This window comes from Phyllobates terribilis, unplaced genomic scaffold (genome assembly GCF_046119375.1).
Source record: "Phyllobates terribilis strain yellow unplaced genomic scaffold, ASM4611937v1 Scaffold_11__3_contigs__length_659146591, whole genome shotgun sequence".
Lineage (NCBI taxonomy): Eukaryota > Metazoa > Chordata > Amphibia > Anura > Dendrobatidae > Phyllobates > Phyllobates terribilis.
Genome location: NW_027362771.1, coordinates 157,854,648 through 157,872,918, shown reverse-complemented (window position 1 = coordinate 157,872,918; position 18,271 = coordinate 157,854,648). Strand labels below are relative to the sequence as shown.

At 39.8% G+C, this 18,271-nt stretch overlaps 1 protein-coding gene across 5 annotated transcripts in view; it reads left to right on the top strand.

Moving 5' to 3' along the window:
* The window catches only part of TBC1D30 (TBC1 domain family member 30), a 100,331-nt gene that overhangs the window by 70,121 nt on the left and 11,939 nt on the right, over positions 1-18,271 (top strand). For 2 of the 5 annotated variants that reach the window (XM_073651717.1, XM_073651715.1), the window contains exons 4-9: positions 6,265-6,326; positions 7,016-7,081; positions 10,164-10,289; positions 11,675-11,860; positions 17,451-17,619; positions 17,903-18,071. In XM_073651717.1, coding sequence (XP_073507818.1) covers positions 6,265-6,326; positions 7,016-7,081; positions 10,164-10,289; positions 11,675-11,860; positions 17,451-17,619; positions 17,903-18,071 — 778 coding nt within the window. Of the gene's footprint in view, positions 1-5,117; positions 5,745-6,264; positions 6,327-7,015; positions 7,082-10,163; positions 10,290-11,674; positions 11,861-17,450; positions 17,620-17,902; positions 18,072-18,271 lie in introns of those variants that run through there. The other 3 variants (XM_073651718.1, XM_073651719.1, XM_073651720.1) reach the window with 3 other exon arrangements.

Genomic DNA, 18,271 nt, shown 5'->3' with positions numbered 1-18,271 from the left:
AGCGTGGTGGAAGTGCCTGATACGAGAATACCAAAGGCAGGTAACGTGGGAGCCCCTGGATCTAGGAATACATTCTCGGTGTAATTTCTATGGGGAAGCTTTAGCTGGCATTATAGCGGTAATGGGGGCTCTGGGTGTCACTACTGTGTGAAAGAGGGAGAGCAGGAGCTGGATGTCACTACTTGGGGCTGTTGGGGGCTGAATGTGCCTCTTGGCTCTCAAGGTAAGAGAGGTTGGAAGACCATTGCTGTTAGACTTTTAGTCTAAGGCCACGGCCCCACTATCAGTATTCGGTCAGTATTTTCTCTGATTGTTCCTCATTTAGTTTTGTCTACCACTCCTGAGAAAAAAGGTATAATAGAGACAAGTGCACCAATTCTGCATTTATCACCCACTCCTGGTTTTGTGTTCCACTCCTGAGAAAAAATGCTGACCAAATACTGATAGTGGGGCCATGGCCTTAAAGTGGTACTCCGGGGATATAAAAAATGTTTGTACTACTCATACACTATAAAGATGAGATGTCCAGTGCACTTCTGTTATCTTTATAACCCTTGTTATTCAGTGTGACAGCACCTGCTCCTCACTGAGACAACACATGACAATCTAGAGTGATATACTTGTATTTCTTCTGCAGTTGGTGCAGGAGAATGGTATGCCATCAGTTTGTCAGATGCGATTTAGCCATTTAAAGCTTACATGTCATTTTAGGTGACTTATCAGAATAAGCCATCTACATATACCCACAGAAAAAGAACAAAAATTCTAAAAAGATCACAGAAAAAGAAACGGCCTTACCAACACCAAGTCAGATTACAAATGCACTAGCAGGATGCCAGTCACACAGGTATGCGTGAGGCACCCTTGTGAGGTGCACTTATAATGCTGGGTAGCCCACTTTAATAGTATGGGCATCATCAATAGGCTGTAAGCCAGACACTGTGCATCACACTTACCTGTGTGACTTGCATCCTATGCAATCCCCATCTGTGTACATTTTTAATACTAGGCAGCCACCCCCTCCATGAATTGATAGGTTTATGAGTGGCTGTTTGTATCAGTAATTTGCACCTGTGCTGCCCCCACCTTTATTATGGGGGTCTGCTGCATCCTGCAGTGCATTTCAAATCTGACATGTTGGAAAGGTTGTATCTTTTTCCTGTGATGTTTTATGTACATGTGCCATTAGCGTAAAACTGGCAGCAACCAGTGGGAACCAGATACTTATCTACTGTGTGAGGACGTCTGGCCAGAAGTGGTCTTCATAGAAGAATTGTGGCCAAAAGGTCATACCTTTGACATGGAAACAAGTCTAGCAACTCAACGATGCACAAAAAGATAAAAACTGGACTGATGAGTAAAAATGTGAAATATTTGGCTGGAACGGGAAGATTGCCGGATAGCGGTGTCTACAGGCAAAAGTGAAGCATGGTGGAGGTTTATTGCAAGTTTGTAGCTGCATTTCAGCAAATGGAGTTGGGGATTTAGTTAGAATTAATGGTGTCTTCAATGCTGAGAAATACTGGCAGATATTCATTCTTTATGCAATACCATCAGGAAGGTGTCTGTGATTTGCTCCATATTTATTCTACAGCAGGACTATGACCCCAGACGTACAGCAATCTTATCAAGAATTCTTTTAAAAGTAAAGAACAAATGATGGAAGTGACGAAATGGCTTCTACAAAACTTTGATCACTGAATTGTGTCTGTCTGGGATTAAGCAACAAGATAGAAGGATTTGTGCAGATCTACTGCCACAGACGATCTGTGCTTAGTTCTCTATGATGTTTGGAACAACCTTCCTGCTGAGTTCTTTCAAAATCTGTGTACAAGTGTATCTAGAAGAATTGATGCTGTTTTGAAAGTAAGGGGCAGTAACACCGAATATTTTTCATTTAGACTTTTCTTTTGTTCATTCACTTTGCATTTTGTTAATCGATTAAAGAAAAAAACAAGTTTAATAGTTTATTTATTTTTTTTTAAGGGTACCAGTCATTTGAAAGAACAAAAAACAAAACGCTATCAACCTGCAGTTATGGGTTAATCTGAAGGCTAATAGTGTTCTAAATTTGCCTGGCGCCCACACTTCCAGGCAGCTGCCGGGAGGAAATGAACGTTATTTTTTCCCCGGCAGCATTTGAGTGTCAGGGGGCGCCGCCGGCATGGGTTCCGTCACCACTCTGTGTATATAGCAGCAGCTGTAACTGCACCCCTGGCACTGACTAACAGCAGCTTAGCATTAGGGCCCGCTGTCAGTTAGTGCCAGAGGCACGGTTACAACCGCCGATGACTGAACCTGATTGCTGCCAGGAGGAATAAAGTTCATTTTCTCCAAGCAGCGAGGACTTAAGTGTCGGCACCTTTGTTTTAAGCATGCGATGCTCGTTCAAACTCACCTGGGGCAAGTAACAGGTGTGGGCAATATGAAAATCACACCTGAAACCAGATAAAAAGTGAGGAGTTGACTCAATCTTTGTATTGTGTGTCTGTGTGTGCCACACTAAGCATAGAGAACAGAAAGAAGAGAAGAGAACTGTCTGAGGACTTGAGAACCAAAATTGTTGAACAATATCAGCAAGCTCAGAGTTACAAGTTAATCTTCAGAGATCTTGATGTTCCTTTGTCCACGGTGCGCAGCATAATTAAGAAGTTTACAACCCATGACACACTAGCTAATCTCCTTGGACGTGGATGGCAGAGAAAATTTGATGAAAGGTTGCAACGCAGGATAGTTCGGATGGTGGATAAGCAGCCCCAGTCAAGTTCCAAAGAAATTCAAGCTGTCCTGCATGCTCAGGGTGCATGAGTGTCAGCGTAACCTATGTCGACATTTGAATAAAACGCTATGGCAGGACACCCAGGAGGATTCCACTGCTGACACAGACATAAAAATCTAGACTGCAGTTTGCCAAAATGTACGTAAGCCAAAATCCTTGTGGGAAAGCATCTTGTGGACTGGTGAGACCAAGATAGAGCACAGTACCTACAGACAAATATGATGGAGGTTGAAAGATGTTTTGGCGTTTTTTCGCTGCCTCTGGCACTGGGTGCCTTGACTGTGTGCAAGACATAATGAAATCTGAAGATTACCAAAGGATTTTGGGTCACAATGTAGTGCTCCATGTCAGAATGCTGAGTTTGCGTCCTAGGTCAGGGGTCTTCTAGCAGTTCAATGACCCCAAATAAACTTAAAGAAGCACCCAGAAATGAATGGAAACAAAGAGCTGGAGAGTTTTGAAGTCGCCAGTAATGAGTCTGGCTCTAAATAAAAAATTGTTGTTAGGAGAAGGCTCCTTTTAAATATGAGAGACCTTGAGAAGTTTGCAAAAGAAGAGTGGTCCATATTTCCAGTGAGAGGTGTAAGAAGCTTGTTGATGGTTATAGGAAGTGATTGATTGCAGTTATTTATTCCAAAGGGTGGGTAAGCAAATATTAAGTTGCGGGTGCCAGCAATTTTGTCCGGCCCATTTTTGATGTTGTGTGAATTATGTCGAATTTTTGCAGATTTTTTTTTTGTTTCAAAAGACACAAAGGAAAGAAACAAGTGTAAACTAAATTTGTGTAATTTTTATAATTTTCTGGGAGAAATATTTCATTTTCTGGAACAATTTCAAGGGTGCCAACACTTTTGCTTATGAATATATAAATGTACATATTTATGCAAATGATGCCAATGCTGCACTTGGTACCAGCACAACAGTGCCACCTTTTAAATATCTATCCTTTTAGATACATCAGAAATGTATCACTGTAAAAGGATTTCCTTGCCCATAAGGCTGCGTGCCCACTATGTGTTTTTCAAGCGTTTTTGCCGTGGAATTTCCGCAGCGAAAACGCTTAAAAAACGCTTGGTAATACTTGCCCTATTGTCCCCAATGATAATCCCCATGTGCTGTACACATGCTGCGGAAATTTCCGCTGTGGATTATCATTGCGGAAAAATACGCAGCATGTCCATTAATTTTGCGGACACGCAGCGTAATTGCCGCCATTGACTTGCATTAAATCGCTTAATATCCACATGACTACATGTGCACATGCGGATATTAAGCGATTCAATGTGCGGATGGTACCCGGGTTTGGAGAAGAGGAGACTCTCCTCCAGACCCGGGTACCATAGTACCTGTTAAAAAAAAAAAAAAAAAGAATAAAATAAAATAAACATTATACTCACCTTCTGATGGCCCGCGGTCTTCTCAGCGATGCGTCCGGTCTCTTGTACGGCTCGCGATGGTCTTAAAGGACCTTCCATGACGTAATTTAGTCATGTGGCAGGTCACGTGACTGCTGACACCGGCGGTCGCGTGACCTGTCACATGACTAAATTACGTCATGGAAGGTCCTTTCACACCACCTTGAGCCGTACAAGAGACCGGACACAGCGGAAAAAGTCCGGGGGCCATCAGAAGGCGAGTATAATGTTTTTTTATTTTTTACCTTTTTTTATTTTTTTTAATTTAACTATTACTTGGTCACACTATATAAATTCATGCCGGTTGCATGGATTTACAGTATATAGTACAGTATATAGTGTGACCAAGTTGTCAAGCACTTTTCCAAGTGATGCTAAAATCGCTTGGAAAGCGCCGATAACCCGCATGCAGAAATGCATGCAAAAACGCTTGACAAACGCTTCTACCTGGTGGGAAAAACGCATGTAAAATCCGGGTGTATTTTTCCTGCCAGGGAGAAGCGGAAAAAATCTGCAGCATTTCTGCATCGTGGGCACTTAGCCATATACACACAATTAGCTGAAATGTTGTGCAGTGTTATGCAGCTGCTACAGAAGTGCCCTTGCAGATGCAGCGTGCTCCTATAACATTGATCTCTTCCATGGTGTCCCATGTTTGAGCGGTCAGTGAGCACCTGGCCATGTAGTGATGTGTACCCATGTCTGCCTCTACAGCCAGGGACCAGTGGTGGAGAATTGTTCTAGGTGGGCTGTGTGTCACCCCTATCAATCTTTATGGAGCAGTGGCAGGCTCTTGCAGTTACTGAGTCCATGTCTGCCTGTCTCCCCATCTGATCGCATGCATTTCCTTATTGGAGGGGCCACCCTTGGCCATTTTCCCCTGATGACATGATGCTCAGGCTGTGACACGTTGTGCTGAGCCCTGGAGGAGTGCAGTGCTGATCCATTAGAAGGAGCTGGCTGCTGTGCAGAAGGATGATATAATTGTTAGTAGGTGGAGCGCCCCCTCCTCATCCGTACATGCTCTCTCAGCCGCCTCTGCACTGCAGATTTCCTCCACAAAACAAAGCTGGAAATCGAGCATCGATCTGGTCACGTAAAACCGCTTCCGATCGCTCGTGTGAGTCATCGAGCTGGATCCAGTGCGGTGTGCCAGGTGGCTGCCCGAAGCCTGGAAATCGACCGCATGCATGTGCGTCATTGATGTGAAGGAGAAGCCCTGAGATCAGCAGCTGTCATCCAGGCTTCTGCCGGAGGATTACTCCAGCTCCTATAGATGAGACAAGAAAAGCTGTCCTCTAGCTTGAGGCGAGGGGGCAAAGGCTTGAAGAGGCAGAATGTTGGAGGAGGAGGAGTGGGCAACATCCTCAGCAGTGTGCTCAAGAAAAGGAACTGCATCGCCAGGACGGCTCCCCGCCTGCTCTGCACCCTGGAGCCAGGTGAGGGGCCACACTGTCCACGGGGAGCTGTCATCAGCACGGCTTGGTGTCATCGGCTCAGCCAGCACCAGTTGCTGCACCGGGAGAAGAGCTGCCTGATGGAGCTGCCTGGTAAAGGGACTGTCATGTTGTGCTTCAGCTCCCAGCAGATAGCTAGATGGCAGCTGTGTAGATTTTATGCTGGCATTGTATGTGTGCGCATAGAATATATGATCGTGTACACATGCATGTTGTGGGAAGGAGCACGCCTGCTGGTGGCCAGCTGTTCTTCAGCACTGGACAGCGCCCCTCTACCGTACTAGCCTGGGCCAGCTGTCATCTCAGGACAAGCTGGCCCTGGGCTTCCTAGTCTTGTTCGCTTCCTTTTTTATTACTAGGATTAAAACAAGAAAAGCAGAAAATCCCACTATCAGTGGTCCTCAACCCCAGTCCTCAAGACCCACCAACAGGTCATGTTTTCAGGATTTTCTTAGTATTGCACATGTGATGTAATTATCACCTGTGCAATACTAAGGAAATCCTGAAAACATGACCTGTTGGTGGGCCCTGAGGACTGGGGTTGAGGACCACTGTGTGACTATATCTTCCAGTGCATGAATTGTGAAAATGAAACATTTATCCTTTCCTGTAGGTGTGGACACAAAGTTGAAATTTACACCCGAGCCTTCTTTGGGTCAGCATGGTTTTCAGCAGGTAAGAGAGATACACAAAATCTCTTCAGTATACTGTCCATGGTTATACATACTATCTGTGATGTACCCACAATGGGATGCTCTGTAGATTCATGTAGTTGGATGTTCATCCTTGTTACCACATTTGACTTTTCAACTATACAAATGCTAGAATTTAATAACATCTTGTGACATCTTGACTTTCAGTTAACCTTGCAATAATAAAGTAGTTTTTTTTCAGAATTAGACACCAGATCATTATAGTCAAGAATTATGTTTGTGATAGATATATCTCTATATCTATATTCAATCCCTATCCATCTATAATCTCAATATCACTGCAACAGTATGAACCATAGAATCTCTACATTTTCATATGTGATTTCAGCAAGGTGCAATATCAGTGGGATGTGTGTATGTATATGTGTGTGTGTGTGTAATATATATGTGTATGTATATATGTATGTGTGTATAATATATATATAATATCTATCTATCTATCTATCTATCTATCTATCTATCTATATATATATATATATATATATATATATATATATATATCTTTCACACACAATGAGTCATGAGCTATTCATTAACAATGGCTTCTTGTTTTATGCCATTTTAATATAGCATTTTCATCTGAAATGGAAAAAAAAAACCCTCACAAACAACGTCCTAAGTCTTTCTTTTTTTTTTTAATTTTTTTTATAGTGGTATGATGCTCTTAAAGCTGTTGCTAGATTGCCCACTGGAATACCAAAAGAATGGCGGAGGAAAGTAAGTTCTTCATAATTTATTTATGCTTTTAAGAGAAGTATTTGGGATTTTAATTGTTTATTTGCTAAGCTATGTAAATTGTATTGCAGCAACATGTATGATATTTGGTATAGCTTTTGAGAAGACAATATATAAATGCTTCCATAAGGCAAAGATGTAGAATTACTACTATCTGTTAAACATGTTCAGTCCATTCCAATTTATTTTAGCTTGTTGTATATACTGTATATTGATGTTTAACTATATAGGTAAACCCGATATTGCATAAATAAATTTCTTAACATGGAATCATTAATATATCTAAATATCTTGGAAAAATAATTAAACACCTGCTCTGGGGTCCTATACCCTCAAGATAGAAGCTAAAAAGAATTTTGCCGTAAAAGTATGCATCACTAAAAACTGCATGAATGAGCTTGAATTAGTAGCCTTAAATCTCTGCGCCTTCAAGCCTTTGATCTGCTTTTTGTGCTGTATGAGCTCTAAAACATACTTCTTGAAATAAGAAATTTAGAGAAAAAAAAGTTCAGGATCAGGCCATTTTCTTAATTTTCACTATACATGGAGGTTTTTTTTCTGTCTCTTTTACACTTTTTTTGCTGATATTTGGAGAAAATGTAAAGAAAATGCTAAAGTGCTTGTCTGTTTTTGTCATTTTTTTATTTTTTTTAACTACCACAAAGACCACTAGAGAACATTTTGAAGGGAACCTGTCACCAGGTTTGACCGATATGAGATATGGCCACCACCGTTCAGCCCTCATATACAGCATTCTATAATGCTGTATATAAGCCCCCCATCCGACCTGCAAGACAAGAAAAAGAGATTTTATTATATTCACTAGGGGGCTTTCCAGTTCAAGGGGTGTCGCTCGTCTTGGTCCAGCGCCTCCCTTCTTCTTGCGATGACAGGAAGAAGGAGAGAGGCGCTGGACCAGAACGAGCGACACCCCTCCGACCGGACTACCCCCCAGGTGAGTATAATAAAAGCTCTTTTCCATGTCTCGCAGGTCAGATCAGGGGGCATATATACAGCATTATAGCATGCTGTATAGGAGGGTTGAAAGGTGGTGGACGTATCTCATATCTGTCAAACCTGGTGACAGGTTACCTTTAAATTGTCTCCATTTATGTAGAATTTTTTTTAAAATCTATTCGACCCTTTTTTTTTCTTGACAGGAGGGGAACAAGAAACAGCAATTCAGGCTGGCGGTGTATTTTTTCTTAATTTTTTTTTTTCATTTATTTAGGATTTATTTTAACATATGAATATATTATTTTTATTTTTGTTTTCTCCTGTCATTTTGAAGGGTATATTGGCCCCGGTTACAGGGGAAATTCAGCCTCCTAGCTGCATAGCAGAGCTGACTAGATTTTGCAGGACCAGAACCTAGCAGCTCCTGTTCCCTCGCTACACCCAGAGTTCAAATGGTCACTGGGTCCAGAGGAGGAAGTACTGTCAGTGCTTCCTAATCTCTTTATATATAGCCGCTAGTTCAGCTTTGTGCATACAAGGATCGAAAAGACACCGATGGTAACCATGTTTGCCTTCTGTGTGGGGAGTCTGGCTGTGTCTGACAGCCAGCTCCCCACCCTCACAGCTGCATGGTCGCTTGTTAACTGCTTACTCTGTATTGACGTTTTAGATTGCCACTACAGAGTAAAGTGTTAACTGCCTGCATGTTTATAGTCCATGAGCAGCCAAAAGTTGTTAAACAAAAAAATAAATGTGAATCTCCTTAAAGTGTATACTGTATCTAATTCCTGGCCATTTGACATCAGTGGTTGAAAGAGGTCCCTGCACACTGGGCAGTTCAGTTGATACCGAAACAATATGTTGCTTAGAGCGTATTATGCAAGGGTCTTAATAAGAATAGTACCTGGGCATGATATTCCCTGGGCATGTTACAGTTGTCACAGAAACTCTACCGCCCAGTGTGTAATTGCGTCTCTCTCACTCAAGTCACATAGCTTGGGAAGTATGCTTTAAGGCTATGTGCCCACGTTGCGGAAATGAATCAGAAAATTTCTGCTTCATTTCCTCATGTCCTCTCCCGGAAAAACGCATGCGGAATTCCGCACGCGTTTATCGCGCGATTTTCACGCGTTTTCGACATGCGGAATTGCCTTGCGTTTTTTCATGCATTGAATAAGGCAATTCCGCATGCGGAAATGCAAAATTAATGAACATGCTGCAGATTTTTGAACGCACCATAAACGCTGCGGAAAAATCCGCAGCATGGGCATAGAACTTGCGGATTCTCATTGGGGACCATGGGGTGCGGATTAACAAGCGTTTTACAAGCGTTTACGCTGCGGAAAATCCGCATCAAAAACGCTTGTAATCCGCAACGTGGGCACGCAGCCTAAGACTATGAGAAGGAAACAAACCATCCATCAGGCTAATGTGATTTAGTAAACAATATTTGGTTAAAAAAGAAGCTCAAACTCCAAGATAGATTTCACAGGTAGCTATTACAGGTTTTCCTAATTGTGATTTAGTTGCTTCCAGTTTATAAGTAGTCTTTTCTTACTGTAATGTAAATGAACGCTCTACTCATCAACTTCCCAATGTGCTACAAGTAGTGGATTTGTGCTTGCATCAAGTCAGCAGAAGGTGGATTTTAGACTGGCTTTGACCATTAAACAGTACACTAAACTGTAGTCACCGATCAGAGCTGTGCCCACATATTTACCTTGCTTTAAAAGGACCTATCACCCCTCCTTCCATATCTCTTGTATTCCGTATGAAATAGGAATTCTGTAGCATAAATTTGCAGCATAATTTTTTTCATGAAATGCCTGCGCTGAGCTTTGTGACACTTTTGCACTTTATCCTGCCTTTTAAACGTAATCATTTTGTCAGCTGATTGTTGGTCATGTCTCTTTCTGCTAAGCGCTATCCACTTTTCTCACCATGTTTGAAAAGTAACGGGGGGAGAGAAATGTCACAAATTTTAGCGAACATTTGTCACCAGAACGTGACTTTTGAAGCCAAAAAAGTAACGCAAATGAAATAAACTCTCCTTATTTGAAACTTTATATATCTATTCTGCATTCCTGACTTGTTCTTGTATGTTTAGGTATGGTTGACACTTGCAGACCAGTACCTACACAGCATTTCGATAGACTGGGACAAAACGATGCGCTTTACATTCAATGAAAGAAGCAATCCTGATGATGACTCAATGGGAATACAAATAGTGAAGGTAATAAATTTCAGTCCATGGCAAACAAATCTGGAAAGCATTGGGCTCCTGGAAAAAGGTTAAACAACGCCTTTAGGGTTCAAAATAGACACAGGTCCATTGAGCTTGAACTCTAGTCCTAAATTCCATAGTCTCACTGCTTGTAAAGTAAAGATTTGCCATATGCTATGATTAAATCTTCTTACCCATAGACCTAGAGAATGTTGCCTTGTCACTGTTACAGGCTTAGGTAAAAAAAATATATATATAATTTGAAATATTTCTGTGCTGTCCGTTTATGTTTATGAACATTGTAGTTAGATCGCCCTTCAGTCGTCTTTTTTCCCAAACGGAATTACTTTGATTTGATATAACGTATCTTGGTAAATCAATCAACCTATTCCCTTAATAAACTCTATTGTTCTTCCCTATCCCCTGACTGTAGTTCTGCTATGTCCTTCTTATACACCAGAGCCCAAAATTGTACACAGTATTCTGAGTATGGCCGCACTAGAGGCAAAACTACATTGCTCAAAAAGTTAAGGAAACACTTAATTTACGCATTTGATTTCTTTACTGATGGAAATTAAGGACAAGCTTCCAAATCACCACAAATATCGAAGTAAAGAATTGAAATCACAGACCACTCAAATATATTTAAATTTCATTTTGGCAAGTAGTTTATATAGCCCTCATATGCCTGTATGCACACCTGGCAACATTTGGGTATGCTCCCAGTGAGATGGTGGATGGTGTCCTGGGAGGATTTCTTCCCAGGCATAGATCAAAGAATCAGTGTGGTCCTAAACAGGGGCATTAGATGCACTGATGCATAATGTCCCAGTAGTTTTCAATTGGAATTAGGTCTGGGGAACTTAAGGGTCAGTCAATGTTATAAATGCCTTGATTATCCAGTAACTGCCTATACGAGGCCGGGCATGGTCTTGAACGACGTGGAACCGTGGACACACAAAACCAGCATGAAGTCCTACAATGTCTCTGAGGATTTCATTCTGGGTGCCTTAAAGCAGTCAGGATACCATTGAAGGTTTCTGCGAACCTGCATTGATTTGCCTTCCCACCACCAAACCGGTTATGCATTGGTTGTGAAAGGCAATTGTTTCTTTTTATTGTTAGAAACCTTTTCTCTTGCTGGACTTAGATTTTTGCTTCCCCAGTATATTTCAGGATCGCTGAGATTCCCAGCAATAATTACTTTGTCATGATTTTAATAGCTCTATATCTATAAGATTTTCTGCCTTTTTATTTGGAGCCTTATAACTAACCCATATAAGTATTTTATTACTGTTTCTCCCTCTCTTTGTGTCTACCCATTGGGATTCTACAGTCGGTTCTTCAAAGTTTAATAATTCTTTTGTATTATTTGTATATCTGATTTATTTCAGGATCTTCATAGAACAGGATGCAGCTCCTATTGTGGACAGGAGGCCGAACAAGATAGAGTGGTTCTCAAACGTGTGCTTTTGGCTTATGCCAGATGGAACAAGACTGTAGGCTACTGCCAAGGATTTAATATTCTAGCTGCCCTCATTCTGGAGGTAATGGAGGGCAATGAAGGGGATGCACTTAAGGTAGGTAGAGTGATATTTGAGCATCATATACAGGATACATTTTGATGAAACCCAAACGGTGTATCACCAGAAACACCTCTAAGGCTATGTGCCTTTAGATTTTTCTGCTGCAAAAACAAGAGTTTTGTCAGGAAAAACTCTGTGTAAAATACATCAGTTTTTGTCATGTTTGGTACTTTAAAATGCTGTTTTTACTGCTGCAAAAAACTTGCAGAAAGGAAAACATGGCAAAAATGCAAATGTGAAACAAGCGCTTACTGTCATGCATGATGGTGGTGTGGTTTGTTTTGAAGCTACAGCACATAGTCTCAGTTTTACTATCGTAAACTCCACTTTGCTCTAAAATATATTTTAGACTATTGTAAAGCATCTTTACAGCAGCTATAAGAGTTCCTTTCACTAGTCCGGACGTCCTTTTTATTTAAGAAAACAGTGGGCAGTGCCACACTGGTTATTTTTCCTAAATAACCCTTATTGCCAAAAATGCACAAAAGTGTCCCTAATACCAGGCTAAAAGACCTGACTTTCTAGAAAGACAGGTAAAATCTTCCTGGATGTGGACTTCCGGCATGTAGAGAGGGATCACACAACCCAATTACTGATTAGTAAAATCATTACAGCAGTTACCGATTGCTAAATGCTTAGTAAAGGATGCAGCCCTGCTTGTTTAGAACAAAGCGTGAGATCTCGCGATAACAAGATCATGCATTTTAACTGTGAGAGGGGCCGGAGAGGGTTGTAGGATTATATACATATATTGAAATTGCAAAACAAAAAGGGAAAATCATATAATTATGGAAACCGCAGAATTTTATAGATGTGTTTAATGAAATGCAAATAATATGAAATTGGAAATAAAATTTCAAAATATCTCAACTCATTCAGTATCGAGTATTATCAGTGTGGGTGTGACGTTCCCTTGTGAAGGACTCTTCATGGTCTTCAGATGTAGAGGCTGAAATGGAGCAATTCAGGCTGCAAAGGAGATCTATACTCTTCAGCTATGAGGTCCGCTTTTGTCTCAGACACAATGTTAGCCAAAGATTGGTCTGGAGACCACATGAGCAACATTATGAAAAGACCTTTAAGGGGGAACATCACACTGGTCCTAATCCCGGGATTATGGTGGCGTGGCTTAATGCACAGTAGCCGGACTCCTCTGTTCTTCATCTGGGTACAATAACCGCTCAGCATAACTTTGCTTTCGTGGTGGAACAAGTAGTACGGCCATTTCTTCAAAGTGTCCTATGAGTTTTTCAACACAACGTGCTACTATATGGCATCTCCAAACTTGTCTCCCATTGAGCATATCTGGAATATCATTGGATAGCAATTGCAAATGGAGCTGTCAGCAGTGGCTCTTGATAATTTGTGTTGCCAAGTGCATTCAGCGTGGCAGAACAGTACTCAAACAACCTTTGAAAGCATGTCAAGCCATGTAAGTGCTTGTATTTATGCATGTGGTGTTCATACTCAATTTTTTCGTTTTCATCACATGCATCTCATTAGAATGTCTATCCATCGTGTGATTTCCATAATACTGCAACTTTTCCTTTTAGGTGTTGCAATTTCAATATTGAGTTTATATGATATCTCTATATCCGTTTCTATTTGTGTGTATATATGTATATACACTCAGTTAGAAATGTTCTAATATGAAACAAGAAGCCATTAAATTGCTCAACACAACTAATAAAACGAGTGGTTTAAAAAAAATCAACACAAATCTCCCTTTTAATGGCAACTGCAGTCTCAGAATTATTCAACTCATCCATAATAGAATTCCTTATAAGAGCACATATTTACAAATCAGCTATTCTCAAGCTTACCTGATGTAATTAGTCAGGTGCTTCATCAGTTGCTGCAGATAACTCCTCAAATACTTGGATTCGCTAGGGCAGCGATTCTCCACTCCAATCCTCAAGACCCACCAACATATCATGTTTTCAGGATTTCCTTAGTATTGCACAGGTGATGGAATTATTACCTCTGTAATACTGATGAAATGCTGAAAACATAATCTGTTGGTGGGTCTCGAGGACTGGAGTTGAGAACCACTGGGTTAGGGGGTTGTTGGCTCACACGATCACCAATTTTCACCATATTCCTAGGAATGTAGGTGGTTAAAAGCCTTGCAAAAGACCTGCAGCAAATTTTAGTATCAGCAGGCTTCTAAGTTTTAGTTTGCACTCTAAAGTGTATACTAAAGTTTGGCCTTCATCATTTAGGACCTCTTAAGAATCAAAAGCACAAGAAAAAAATCATCTCCAATCTGTTAAACGCCATAAAAATATGCCATAGAAGTTTAGTGATTTTGTTCTATAAAGCGATGAACCAAAACTGGAACTTTGTGGACCTATGGATAAGCAGCATGTCTGGAGGAAGAAGAATGAAGCAAACACTGAACAGAATACCCTGCCTACAGTGAAGCATGTTAGTGACTCGATGATGCTTCAGAGATACTTTGCTTCCTTTGGTACTGGAAACCTTCAGCATGTAGATGGCAAGATGGATTTAATCAAGTATCAGGAAATACTAAGAGAAAACGTCACACCTCTGGTAGGGAAGCTGCCGTTTAGTCATAATTGGACCATACAACAAGACAGTTTATCCCAAGCATACCTCAAAGTTCACAGAGGTTTGGTTTCAGAAGTCCTGGAAGGTTTTGGAAGGGCTGTATGTCGCCTGACTTTGAACCCATACAAAATCTTTGATGGGATTTGAAGAATGCAATTGAAGTACATAAATCCAAGAATTTTGGTGAACTGGAGGTCATGGCCCATGAGGAACGTACTAGGATTCCTCAAGAATTCTACCAGAAACTGGTGTTTGGCTATGTATCATGTTTGCAGTAGGTCATATCAGCCAAAAGTGCCCGACTAAGTACTAAAGACACTTGTCATTCAGGATTTATTAATTCTGAGAGTTCATTGATTATTAAATGTGGCATTTTTTGTTGAGCTTGGAGATTCACTTGTTATATTAGTCGTGTTAAGATATTTAAATTATTCTTGTCTGGTTTAATACAAACAGCAGAAAGTTAGTACATTTTTGCTAATAAACCTAATTTGCCATGGGAGTATAATCCTTTAGATTGCAACTGTATATGTCTTAAATACAAACCTCTCTTTTTAAGTAGAATACAAAAACTGGGCTCTTGTATACCATTGGGGTAATAAAGTGTCTTTTCTCTGACGCAGTAGCAACTGCTAAGTATCTTGAAATGCACTTAATGATGCATGGGAGATTATTTCTCCTGGCAACATTCTATAGTGAAAGCGCCTGTACTTGTTAATATTTCATAGAGAACTGAAGCCGCATAACGTACAAAAAATATAACATTAATTAGTCATGTGTTAATTTCATCAAAGCTCCTCTATTGTAACATATTTCACTGAGCAAGTGAAGCAGAAAGATTAAAATGTAATATTTATGAAAAAATGAAACCATTTTTTTTAACCTTTTTAGAAATCTTGAAAGGATATATGATTTATTTATATCTGTTCACAGAAATTGTTTTATTTGGCCCTGCATGAAGTGTCAATTACCTATTGATAATCAAAAAAAATTGATAATCAAAAGTTATTTGCTATTGTACACTTTATTTTTAATACTTGTTAGGCTATCCTCACACTTTTGGAGACACTCCTATTCAGCTTTATGTGAATCTCTGCAGTAATGGGCTAGGTAGCCTGGGCAGAGTGTACATTGTTTTTTTTGTTTTTTTTGTTTGTTTGGGATTCCCTTGAATTGAAATGGCATTGAGCTATGCTTTTTCAATGATCTTAAAAATATCTATGCCGCCAAGATGCATAAATAACTCATGTTTAATGCTTCTTAGGTTGGGGGGTGGAGAACTGTGTTTCTCCAATGTTTGTCTGGTTGTTGTCTTTTCCTTTTTTTTTTTTTTTCTTTTTTTTTTTCCTTTGTGTGAATCTTTATAAAAATCAATAAAAACATTTGATTTAAAAAAAAAAAAAACTATGCTGATCAAATGCATAATAAAAAGAATACTCTCATTTATCATGTGTTTGGTTAATGAAAACTATTGTGCTCCCACAAGCGTGTCAAACACATACGATAGTCTTATGGATTTACAAAAGTTTGCAATATAGTTGATGCATGCTGCACAAAATCTTTGTGCTTTGTTTTAAAAGTGGAATTTGAAAGAATAGAATGTCAAAATAATGTAGCTCTGTATATGTCATGCTGGATCCATTTTGATTTAGCTTTTTTTTTTTTTTTACAAAGTACATTGCATTAAATGTATGGCTGACAAATTGCATACAAATTATGTATATTTATAATATATATTAATAGTGCAAGTATTTGGTAACTAGTGTCGCCTGTTTAGTGCAGTTATTTTCTTGAGCTTTTGAGGTGCATTTAGACTGGACGATTATGATTATCCAGAACGTGTCCCAATAATCACGCCATTAAACGGCCTCCTATCCCATTGCATGTAGCCGATTTGGTGATTGTTTAATGGCCATGATCGCTTAGTATCAATTGAACCTTTTTTAATTGCTGTATACTATGGTTAGTGTATTTACACTGGGCGATTGAGAACAAGCGCTCCTTGGATAATCTTCGTGTGTAAATAAGCTGCCAGTCACCCAACAAATGAACAAAATGCTCATTCATCAGGTGAAATTAATTTTAAGCTTGCTTTAAAATCATTCTTTTCTGCACATTGTCCTGTGTAAATGAGATGTGTGCTGGCCAGAACAATGATACTCTATGTTGACCGAATGATCGTATTCATGTCTGGGAACCAACCTATCTAAACATACTGTTAACCCTAGAAGGCATACCTGGGGCCTCGCAGGCCCGCCCTGTTAATTGTTTTCTATTTTCTGCAAGATTACTTTAGTTAGAATTTTGAAACTCTAGGTATTCCTCAGGTATATAGTTGTTTGTCATTTTTGTTTGAGTTATTCCATGTTATTTGCGCACGGGCCTAAAAGGCCCCAGGTATGTGAAAAAGTAGATTTTTATGGTCATGCGTTCTAGGGTTAAACGCCCACTAATAGGCGGGCGTATACCAGCCGCCAGTTGGTTATAGTTTTTAAGGTTGAAGGTATGCTTAAGTCTATTAGTGTTCAACCTATTGCCTAATATGCTGCAGCCAGTCTATATTACCTTTAGTGTGCATTTATGCTAGGTGATTATCTGGACTGCTCATTTCCCAATAATCTGCTGGTCTAAACATGCTGCTAATAATCTGCCGGTCTAACTATGAAAAAGCAAATTGAACGTTTGTTGGCTGAAATAATTTTTAAACTTGCTTAAAAATAATCGTTCTCGTCAGCACACGTTTTGTTAACACAAGATGTGCTCCTGAAAACACCGGATGGATGTGTTGACGATCATTCTGTACACATGGAAGTGTGGTCGGACAGTTTGCACAAGCGATTAAACGACCGCTGATCTGCTTATGTGTAACCAAATGGCAAACGTTGGCATTGGTAAACGAGCCCTTATGTCACATGAACCATCCCTCTTGGATTGTAGCTCTTTGTATACAATAGACATTATTATTTTCCATGTTAGTTGTCTAAACATAAACCTTGCTTGTCTCCTACCACAGATAATGATTTATCTCATTGACAAAGTGCTGCCAGACAGTTACTTTGTCAATAATCTGCGGGCACTGTCAGTGGATATGGCTGTGTTTAGGGATCTCTTGAGAATGAAGCTGCCAGATCTGTCTCACCATTTGGATGTACTTCAGAGAACTGCAAATCGAGAAAGTGGGGGTATGTTTATTAACAGTGAATACATTTCACCCTGTCTCTATAGCTTTACTAAAGAGAAACTCTCGTGGAAATTTTGTCTTATGCTAATAAGCTACTTTCCTAATAGTTGCAATATTGAAATCTACATAACATTTTAGGCTTGCTACATTTCTATTAAAATAAAGTATACACATGCTGTCACTTAAAAACATACATTAAGGTGTTTTAAAATATTCATAGATTATGTAATGTATTCCCTTCACAAAGCTTAAGATATGTAACTTTTTTTATTTTTATTTTGCAGGTGGCTATGAACCCCCTCTCACTAATGTGTTTACTATGCAGTGGTTCTTGACTTTGTTTGCAACCTGTCTTCCAAACCACACTGTTCTTAAAATCTGGGACTCTGTGTTCTTTGAGGGGTCTGAGATCATCCTAAGAGTAGCACTGGCCATTTGGGCGAAGCTTGGAGAGTAAGTTTTGGGGTTTTTTTGCCAATGAAATGTTTGTGTGATAACTTTTTAATAAACCAACAATAAAATAAACAAAAATCTATTCATATATTTAGTTGAGTTTCTGGCCCCAATCCACACTATGCAAGATCATGTCCTCTGTAAACAGTGCAGCTCCAGTTTCCAGTAATTATTGTCCGTGTGTTTACATGACCACATTG